The sequence below is a fragment of the Galeopterus variegatus genome, unplaced genomic scaffold (genome assembly GCF_000696425.1).
Source record: "Galeopterus variegatus unplaced genomic scaffold, G_variegatus-3.0.2 Scaffold309, whole genome shotgun sequence".
Classification (NCBI taxonomy): Eukaryota; Metazoa; Chordata; class Mammalia; order Dermoptera; family Cynocephalidae; genus Galeopterus; species Galeopterus variegatus.
Genome location: NW_007726420.1, coordinates 115,043 through 125,884, shown reverse-complemented (window position 1 = coordinate 125,884; position 10,842 = coordinate 115,043). Strand labels below are relative to the sequence as shown.

Genomic DNA, 10,842 nt, shown 5'->3' with positions numbered 1-10,842 from the left:
TCCTGGGTGAGTGTATTTCATTGGGATAGTGTTACCCTTGAAGATTAGGAAATCTAATTCCACGTAACTCTTGTAAGTCAATGCTGTTATCAGGCAGTGTTGTCATATTTTACATAGAAATTATTTTCTGTCCCTCAATAGCCCTTTAAAGGGCTTTCATGTTTTTAATCTCAATTAATGTTACATCTTATAAGATGAAAGCTAAACAGTAAACGAACAAGGACACATGAGAATTACTGTTAAACATGCAACAGTTGAAAGGCATGTTCAAGACATAAAAAAATCACAATTTGTTTTCTCTTCAATGGTCTATTTATTGATACCACTGACTTTTAACAAAGAAAACATTTCAAAGTACAAAGTATATATGCCAGTACTGCTTTGAACTTAAAAACTTAGTATACATATATCTATAAATGATAAACAATTACGTGTGTGTGCGTGTGTGTGTGTGTATCACAGATACTTAGTGAAAAATATGTGGTCTTCTGTTATTAGTTATAAACTGTCCACTTTACCTGTGAGATGCAAAGTAACTGGGTCAACGACTCTCAAATTAGGTGACATTTAGATTTTTCAGAAGTGTTACATGGAATGAACTAAGGAGTTTCACCATTAAATAAGACTTTTGAGTGGTATCACCACTGGGCAGCACTCAAAGTCATCTACAGTGTGAGGAGTGACAACATTTGGGAAAGTGAGTATAGGTTTAAATTCTAGCCAAAGACATTCCCTCCTACACAATTCACTGAACTTCCTCTTTAAAGAGGTTTCCAACCCTGCAGAGGCAAACTGGGCACCAACCATGCCTCCACTGACAGAATTTGTTGCTCCCTCTAGCTCTGGGTGTCTTTTTCATGACGGCTAGTGTGGTATTGATAATCACAATACTTCACAAATCCTGAGATAAGGTAAACTGGCAATGAAATTCATATTTGCGTAAAATGAGTTTTCAAAAGGATTTTGGTGGCTATCTTGTTAGATCATGGAAAGCTAAGGCTTGTCAGGAATGGTATTGAAGGAGTTTTTGTATTTGGTGGGGAAAAGTTAGTCACTAGTTGATCTCTAAAGCCCTTTTCATTGTAAGATTCTATGACTCTAGTTGTCCTGTATATTTCGTGAAAATAGTCCAGAATATCCACAAGCGGTTTAAACATGTGCTCCTTATTTGTTGGAAAAGCCAAGTTAACATCTTGTCCTAATAAGACAAGGACATTACATCACCCCTGGTCTGACAATGGCCTGGAGATAATGAGTAAAAGAGGTTACCAGGGTTAGATAATATGGAGTAGCCAGGAAATAGCCAGTGCCTGCTCTGAGAAGATGGTCTGATTGTCCTTTTACCTGTAATGACTGCAATTAAGAAATTATTCAAAATTTAGTTCCACAGTATATTAGGCATAGTAGCAGATTCAGGGAAATAACTATGGCTCCTGCCCTCAAGGAACTAACAATCTGGTTGAGAGAGAGAATAAACACACAAAAAATTAATTAAATAATTAAGTGCTCACTCATATGGTACTAATCACAAGTAAAAATAGGAGTTTTAAGATAATTTGAGTGTCCAGAAAGATGTTATTTAAGAGGCAGCACTTAAACTTAGCCTTGAAGACTAGATTGAGTGAGGATGAGTGGGGAGAAAAAGGCATTCCTGTGGGGTGTTGGGGAAAAAGTGAGATAGGAGTAGACCCAGGTGAATGGGTCTCATGAATGAGAGAGCATGACACATGCAGTGGAGAGGAGGCAGGCATTGAATTGTAGCAGGATGGTGAAGAACTGGCTTGACCGAAGCAGAAGGAAACAATAAGAAATAAAGTGGTCAACCTGGGCAGGCAGGATGGAGTCACATGGCCTCAAAAGGCAGGTAGAAGCCAAGCGCTAGTGATCTCCAGTGGTGGACCCCCAGAAACAACCAGCACGGATCTCTCAGGCACATTGTGTATGAGGCCTGTGGGCTGATTCAAATACAGAGGCTGATGGCCATGGCAGCTTGGTGAGGTCCAGCTCAATCCCAGACTGCTTGGCTCTCCAGCACACTGACAGGCCCAGGGCTTGCTGGCATGTGCCTCAGAATACTCTCTGGAGGCTGCAGTTTGTGGCTCAGGAAGCCTAGGGTTGTTGTCCCAGTCAGCTGTGTGTGTAGGATGTGGCTGTGTGAGCATTCGTCCAGATGTGGATATTCCCAAGACTGTGGCCGTCAGCATAACAATATTCAGTTGGTTGGGGGTAGAACAAAGACACCTATAGCCTTTAACAATTCTTAACATTTAGATTTTAAAATCAACCTTCTAGCTTTAGTTACAATTCCATAATAATACTTTCTATTTTCCAGTCAAATTAACAAATCTATGTACTTGTATTAGATGCCTCCCCTTTTGGAATTATTTCAGTACAATTAAAAAACATTTTAACACAAAATACTTGTTGATGAAGTGGTCCCTTATGTAGTCTTCTTTTGACGATGATGTTGAGGTTTTTTAACTTTTAGAACTTTCTTGCTTTTTTGATGCTTTCTCCCTTTCTTTTGCTTTTTCTTTTGGCTGATCTGTGAGGAGAAGGAAAGAAAGGGCAATGTTTTTGAATCTTACCATTTTCCCTTCCTTATATTATATCTGGACTCTCCTGACTGTGGTCTTTCTTTATTCTCAAAACCAGTTTAACATTGGTTCACTCTCAGAGTGGTTCCCTTTGATTCTTTCTACAGTGCTCACAATGGCAGCCGTCTTTCGGCGGTCTTTTGTCTATTCTCCAGGCTTATTACTATCCTCACCTCAGCTGCACTTACCACCCACCTGCCCCAACTACAACCCTCTGAGGTGGGAACTATTACATCCACTTTTTCCATATGAGGAGACTGAGACCTGTAGAAAGCGGCTTGCCCAAAGTTGCACAGCTAGTATTTGGCAGAACCACTAGTCTGTCAGACTCCAGAACCCAAGCTTCCAATCACATATTCTGTGGCTCTCTTCAAATTCAACTCCTTAGTACATCATGCAGGATTCTTCCCACTTTGTCCTGGTCTACTTTCCTACCTCAGTCCCTTCATGCCCTTCACTCAAACTCTAACCACATTACTGGAGGCTTCTTGAACACAGCAAGTGCTCTCCTGATTCTACTCCCTCCCTCCAGCAAAATTAAGTACTCCTTCCCCTATAATCTTCAAGATCCTTAAACATAACTTTATTTTATATTTCTCACATTGTATTATAATTATTAGCATATTTACAACAGAAGAAAGGGACTATAACTTATTATGTTTGTATCCTCAGTATCCACCACTCAATTGAGTATGTATTTATCATATAGAATAAGAAAGACTATCTCCCTACCCTCATGGAACACACATTCCATGGAGACAGACAAGTGATGCCATATGCGGGAATACAATTTTGTTTTAGGAACAAAATAGGAGCACAAAAACATGAATGAAAAATGAATCCTTAAAGGAACTACACAGATTCTTTGTCTTCCAAAATTACTTTCTAAAAGAAAAAAATGTTGTTCCTCCTTTTCGCCCACCTGTTTCTCCCACTGATTCATCAGTTCCTTCACATCTGCTGAATCTGGGTTTAGGCATGTTTGATCTCCATTCCTCATTATAGCACTGCCAAGGAAATTGCAACAAGATATTTTTCCTCTGTTAATCACTTAAATGCTTTTTTTTAATTTTCAGAAATAATGAAAACCAGCATGAATTTTGCTGAATTTTCTAAAACTACTTGAAATATAATAAAATGTTTTTCTAAGACAAGATAAACAGACTGGTTGTATTTTTAAAATTACTTACAGCAGACCATCCAGGATTAACCTAAATATGTTTTCTTTAATTTCTCTGTATAGTCTGAGAATAAGAGTAGCCACTCTACAGATCATCCTTGATTTAGATATCAAAAGACTTAAAATATGATTATCCTTTAACCTAGCAATTGCAATCTTTAGAAAGGTATTAATATGGAAAATTAAAGACAATATTGCCACAATAACAATTTGGTTTCAGTAGCAAAAATTTGGAAATAATTTACATTTCAAACAATAGGCATTGATCATATAAATTATGATATATCCCTATGATGGAATACAATTTAGACATTGAAAAATTACATTAGAGGGCTGGCTGGTTAGCTCAGTTGGTTAGAGCACTGTGTTGATAAGGTCAAGAGATTCGATCCCCATACCAGCTAGCCACAGGGTAAAAAAAAAAAAAAAAAAAAAAAACATTATTAGAGAAGATTTACTGACATGAGAAAATGTTTATGATACAGTGTTAATGAAAAAGCAGCTTATAAAACAACTTTTAGTATATGATTTTATTTGTGTGTATATATTGTGTATATAAATATGTGTTTATATATTTTGTGTCCATATATGTACACACAAAGCAAATGAGAGAGATTTGGAAGACTATATACCAACAGTATTTGTCACCAGATGGTAGGACTATAAGTGATTTTTATTTTCTTCTTTTGGGTTATCTGTATTAATACTTTCTACAATAAACATGTGTTACTTCGGTAATATATCATCCTTCACCCACCAGAAATTCCTTGTTTTTTTAAGAAGAAAAGAAAGAAACAGCCCAGATTTATAGATGGGCTAACCGTCTGGATTCTAAGTGTTTGTAGAAGCAAGCATTCTGAGGGTAAAATTCACACTAAATTTAATGTCTCTGCCAATATGGTACATGTGTATTAGATGAGTTTTTACTTACATGATTTCAGTTTTCTCGCAGGCAGGGCTTGGGGCAAATTGTTTAAGGTATTTCAAGGATTTTAGGTGGATGGTCCTTTGGCTAGTGCTGATGCAAGAACAGCGTACATTCCTCATTATTGGGGCTCCTAAGGGAAAGAAAAAGGATAGAACACATCAGTGTAGGACAATGTCACAAATTTAGGTGATCCATCAAAATGATACACTTGACTTAATCATGATTATTGCTATCATTTACTGAATGTCTGTAAACCATCACCACAGGCTTCTGAAGTACGTATTATCTCCATTTTATATAAGGAAGCTAAGGGTCAGAGAAGCTAAATGAAGAACAAAGTCATACAGCTTTTAGGGGGCAGATGTAGAGTTTCAGCTCAGGTTTCCCTGAGTCCAAAGGCATTGCTCTTAACTACCATACCTTACAACCTTAGGAGGAAAAGAGACTTTCACAATATTTAATAAATGCCTATCACAGGTCAGACACACAGACACCTAATTCATGTGTGCTATGCAGATCACAGTTTCTTATGCAACTCCCCAAACCATTTATTACCTGACATTAGTTAAATGGAGTTGGTGTTGGTTTGGACAGAAAGTTCTACTTGTAATAATCAGTTACCACCTCCATCCTCATCCTCCTTCCTACCCACTGCCTTGATTTTTAATAGTAATTTATACTTTTGAAAACCCTTTCAAATACATTATTTTCATATTTCAATTCTTATATTCATTCAACATATATTTACTCAGTGAGTACTATGCCACACATTGTGTTGTAGGTAGAACAGTTATAACTACAAAATTTCCATTTTAAAGATGAGGAAACTGAGGTCAGGGAAGGTTAAGTTATTTTCCCGAGGTAACAAAGATATTAGACAGATTAGAAACAACCTCTCTGATTACTGGATCTTTAACTGGTTAACCACAAACACGCTTACCAAGAAACAACATCAGGGTGACAAAAATAATTTAAGACAGTGTCCATCATCTCATTATCACCCAGTTCAACATTTATTCAACAAACATTTAATTTCTAGGAATTCACACACCTAGACTGAGAAGACTTGTGTTTGACTTAGCAGGTCCAAGTTATGACCTTTGGATAAGTGACCATATAACCAAGAAGCTATTAATGAGTAACCAACATTGCCCATGCATGCAAACATTCATCTGTATCTGGTGAATCAAGATGCTTTTACAGTGATTCACTTCTCTGACTTTACTGATATAGCATAACTTAGAACCCCTTACCTTGAATTCCAATCACAACCAGGAAGATGAAGCCCAGGAGGAGAGGAATACCACTTTTCTTCATTGTGGTAAAATGAAATTCTACTAAGTCACTCCTGTATTGGATTTTGAGCCTGAGAAATTTTTTAGAGAACATGCTTTGGGGAATCATATTTATTTAGAACATCCTTCCCTCCTAAAGTCTGATTGGTTGGCATCTTTAGCTGATTTAACTAAACTAACAACAAACCTAATAGTGCTGGGGGAAACCCACTCGCAGATCCAAGGGAATTTCTGTATGTGTTATTTCCATTTCACATAAATGGGTAGTTTATGGTAAGAGATGTGAAACCAGCAACACTGACAACCTTTAGCACATGCACAGCTGCTCACCTGAATAAAGAAGAGGTTATACAATAAATATACTAATGTTCCACAAGGGTGGGAGATGTGGTTTCCAGGTGGAAAATATTACAGTCCAGACAAGCAACAAGCTTTTTCAATTTCCCTTACTATTTGTGGCATATCCTTTTGTACGTTATATGGCTACATTTATCATTTCTTATCTTGCCCGCCCAAACATTTAAAGCATTTTAATTTCTTCAGGAACCAGGTCATTTTCTACTAGTGGTAAACTCATTTTTCATCATTGCTGCTACAGTTTACCATTTAAAAAATTTTTAGATTAGTTACAATAAGGTTTCAGTCGCAGTTCAGTTCAGTTCATGTAAGAGACCCAAATTAACAGTGGCTAAGACAGAAGCTCATTTCTCCTGACAGAGGTAGGTGGGCCAATGCTTATATGGTGGCTCTTTTTCATGAGGTCGTCCAGGCTCGTCTGCCTTGCTGCTTTGCCACCATCTCTAGGTTGCTTCCCTCATGTACATGGCCAAAGGTGGTTGCTACCATGTCCAATCACCAAGTACAGGATGGTGGGAAGGCAGAAAAAGGGCACGCTCCTCTTTGTTAGACCTGTCCTAGAAGCTGCACCCATCACTTGCTGTCACCTCCCATGGGGCAATACTTATTCACATGGCCACATCTAACTGCAGGGGAAGGTAAGAAATGGGATCTTTATTCTGGTTGACCAGCTAAAGATTGGAGGTTCCATTACTATAAAACAGTATTTCTCAACCTTTTTTTCATTATGGATTCCCCTACCTGACCCCCTTCCCTGAGAAAAAAATCAATTGAAATTAATTGAAATCTAAACCAAGAAATAAGATTTTGTTAGCTGGGGTTGAACTTTGGTGGGCCACTAATCATCATAATATCTAAGATTTTTTTTTGCCCTCCAAGAACCAAGTTTTGTTCACTTTGGGAGCAACACTGACCTTCCCTCCCCAATTGAGAATGCATGCCATAGAATAAGTGGAGAATAGATATTAGCATTTTATGCCACACGGTACACATTGTTTAATGACTGGTTTCTATATGGATTGTGAATGCCTGAACAGAACATTACACAATTCTGTCTCTCTCTCTCTTTTTTTGGCAGCTGGCCAGTAAGGGGATCAAATTAACCTTGGTGTTATTGGCACCACACTCTAAGTGAGCTAATTGGCCAGCTTAGAACCCTTTTTGAAGAAAACTTGTGGTAACCTTTGATACAACTTATTCATTTGGTTATGCTTAATTTTGGTAATGATGGTGACCATGCCATAGGGTGGAGGCGAATTCAGGTTTCAGCTTTCTACTTAATGACTGTGTTCAAAATACTCAACTTCTGTGAGGCTCATCTCATCTGAGAACTCTATTAGCTGACTTCACAGGTTGTTGTTAAGGTTAACGGCAACAATAAATACACTGTCACCTGCAAAGGTGGGTTGATTTTTGGATCGTAATAACTTCGTATAGCCACTATAGAGCTAGTGGCTATGCTTTCTAGAAAAGAGAGGAGATGGAAACTTTGGATAAAAAGTAAGGCCCATACAGAGGGAGGGAACATTCCCAGGGCTGCAAAGGGGAGTTGGGGGAGGGGTGAGGGAGGGAGAGGGTGGTTGGGAGACAATTGGGTGGGGACATGGGGTATAAAAGCAATTTCTGGTAATTTGTATCTCATGAGTATTCATAATAATAAAAATAAAATAAAATAAAATAAAAACTAAGGCCCAGTACGGTTTTTTGCCCCTGCTCGCCTCTCCCATTCTTCTTCTTTTTTTCTTTTTTTCATAGCTCTCTGCTCCCATCACCCTGTTCCTCAAAGGGACAACGCTCTTCCCATCGCACGCTTTTTGCTCATGCCCTTTCCCTACCTGGAATGCTGTGCCTGCTCCGCATCCCTGCCCTACCGCCCAGTAATCTCACCCACCTTTATCCAGGCAAGCATCCCTTCCCTGGTAGACGACCTTGAGCCTCCGGGGGGTTAGGTTCCCCACCATATGCGCTCATGTCACCACCTGGCTCTCCTCATACATTTATCATCTCCCTCTGCCACCAGACGAGGAAGGCCTGTGAGGGTCCACGTCTGAGCACAGTGCTGACCACACCGCTGGGTACACGAAGTACTCGGTAAATATGTGTACAAGATCGAGGGAAGGAGCTCGGAGCCTGGCTCCATGATCGGCCAGGGCCTGCCAAGCGCTGCCTGGCTCCGCGGGACACAGACCCTGTGACCGACCCCGGGGCTGAAGCACACGCACTGAGCATGCCCAGCCAGCCAGGCTTCCAGAACCTTCTTCCGTGTGGAGGTTACGGCCGGACCTCGCAACGTTCGTGCCTTTCGTGTCGCCGCTGGGTGTCCGGGCTGCCTGCGCTGATCCGGCTGAAGGGAAGGAAGCACCTCGGGGGAAAGGTAGCGTTTGTGCCGTGGGGATCGCTCCCAGCCGTCCACTGCACGCCGCGCGCACGGCCCGTTTGTAACTTCCACACGAGGCCTGGGTGAGGCCAGCAGGGAACGAACGATGGGCCGGGCCAGGCAGGCCTCTGGGCCGTGGCTGCGGTGACTGGAACTGGGGGCCCTTCAGACAAGAGAAGGGAGGTGCTGGGGTCGGGTAGGAGTCTTCGTACTCAGAAGGGGCTCGTTTTCTCTGGTAACGAGCAGAGTGGGAGGGCTCCTCTGGGCGGCCCGGCTGGGTAGTGGAACCACTGTTCCGTGCTAAGGCACCCCCGAGCAGGCTTGGCCCGTGGAGAGTAAGACTGGGGCCGCTGCCCTCAGCTTGGGCCTGTTCAGACATTTGTTTCCCAGGCCTCGATTTGGAAGTTGTCATGAGACTCTGAGAGAAAGCACGTTTCCAACAGGAGAGAAGGACAGAGAAAAATCCCACCGATATCTCATTTATGGCTAGACAAGGCTTTTAGGAGAAACAGAAACCTGGCAAGAAGATATTGCAGATGTTTCTCACAGTCCTGGGAATGGAGCCAAGGTTTATCAAAACAGTTAAGATCAGCAGAGTTCCTAATTCCCATTTGGACAAGTTTTAACTTCTTTTGCCTTGAGAAATTCCAGTTCTGTGTCCCCGAGGAACCAAATGCTGATGTAGGGTTCGTAGTTTTCACGTGTTGCCAAGTCCCCCTTCCATCTTTTTGGTTATGGGATCAGGTGGTGGTCTGTTTAATTATGTACTCACTGTAGTCAGTGAAGATAAGTGCCTTCCTTTTTACTTGGGAAAAGGGAAGTTTCTCTCATAACAAAACCCCCAAGCCTGTTTTAATTTCTCCCAGTGTGGACTTTCCCTCCTCTCAGCAGCAATTAGTAGTACTAAAGGATGCTGACTTGAAAAGGGATTTATTTCTTGATATTTTCGGAAGCCCTGACTTAGCGTTCTGATTTTTCTTTTTCCTTCTTTTCTCCCCATGCAGGAGGTCATTCCTTCCTTCCAAAATATTATATGATAAGCTGACAGCAAGCAGATCATGTTGGGGGGCGGGGGTGGGGGGAATTTCATATCCTGTTTGCATCTCAGGTCTCTAAGAGAAAGTAACAAGTTCCTCCTTTGCGAATTTTACTTTCTGGCATCCTGGTTTATATTTCTCATGCAAAGTTTATGGATTGGATTAGATTTGTGAATAAACTATCTTAGGAGAGAATGTCTGAACATTATTTGATAGACAGCTGTGGCTAAATGTTGTCAGTAACACGTTTTTGCTCTGTGACTTTTGGCAACTCAGCTTATAGTCTGATGACATGGAAGCATAGTCATTAAGAAGCTGCTGCCTAACTTGAAGAGAAATTACCCTGAAAAGGGAGAAAAGATTATTACGTTTAAAATATCCATATTTATTTAAGATGATTTGTTTTAAAATTGCTTATCTAGGTAACTTTACAAGAAAAAGAATTTACATTTTTGAAACCCTTTTACTGTTTATCAGTCATTTCAATTCATTAGTCAATTTTTGTTATTATGCTTCTAGACTGTGAGGACACAAATATGAACAATAATTTCTGCCCTCAAAGAGCTCACAGTGGGGGAAAGCAGCATGTAAACTAACAATTTCTGTAAGAGAAGCAGTAAAGGATTGTAGAAAATTATGGTAGGTGCAAAGAAGTCCAAGGGTGTGGCTGCTGCATTCAGACACAGCTGTTTGAGTTCTGCAAAGAGAATTGGTTAGAATGTTACTAGAAGGAGGTGAGGAGAAAGGTACTCTGAGTAGGAGGCATGAGAAGGTATGCCAAATTTCAGAAACTGCAAGTACTTTGGCAAGGGTAGGATGTAGAGTGATAACTAGGGAGTGGTGAGAAATGATGCTAGAAATGTACAGAGACAAAGAGGGTGAGGGCCTTGTAAATCTCTATGTGATGAGAAGACATTGAAGGATTTTAACCAAGAGAATGACATGAAGAGATTTACACACACACACCACCCCCATATGTACATCTGATTCTTGTCACCAAACAATACCTTTAATCTTCTTTTACATAAACATTTCCTTGTATCTACATAGTTTATGTATTTTAAAAATGGG

The 10,842-nt window shown here is 40.3% G+C and overlaps 1 protein-coding gene across 1 annotated transcript; it reads right to left on the bottom strand.

The window, feature by feature from the left end:
- Nucleotides 1–293: 293 nt before the first annotated feature.
- CXCL9 (chemokine (C-X-C motif) ligand 9) lies at nucleotides 294–8,475 on the bottom strand. The gene is made up of 5 exons (XM_008567295.1): nucleotides 8,249–8,475; nucleotides 5,959–6,071; nucleotides 4,709–4,835; nucleotides 3,520–3,604; nucleotides 294–2,545 (listed from the first exon to the last, which is right to left on the bottom strand). Exons 2-5 carry the CDS (start codon nucleotides 6,020–6,022, stop codon nucleotides 2,441–2,443), a joined length of 381 nt encoding a protein of 126 aa, XP_008565517.1. The 5' UTR covers nucleotides 6,023–6,071; nucleotides 8,249–8,475; the 3' UTR covers nucleotides 294–2,440.
- Between the last annotated feature and the right edge of the window lie 2,367 nt (nucleotides 8,476–10,842).

Coding starts and splice junctions, on each gene's coding strand:
- CXCL9 (XM_008567295.1), bottom strand. CDS start 6,022: ATGAAGAAAAGTGGTATTCCTCTCCTCCTGGGCTTCATCTTCCTGGTT. Junction 3,605..4,708: donor TGCGAGAAAACTGAAATCAT/GTAAGTAAAAAC, acceptor TTTCCTTGGCAG/TGCTATAATGAGGAATGGAG. Junction 2,546..3,519: donor TGAATCAGTGGGAGAAACAG/GTGGGCGAAAAG, acceptor TTCTCCTCACAG/ATCAGCCAAAAGAAAAAGCA.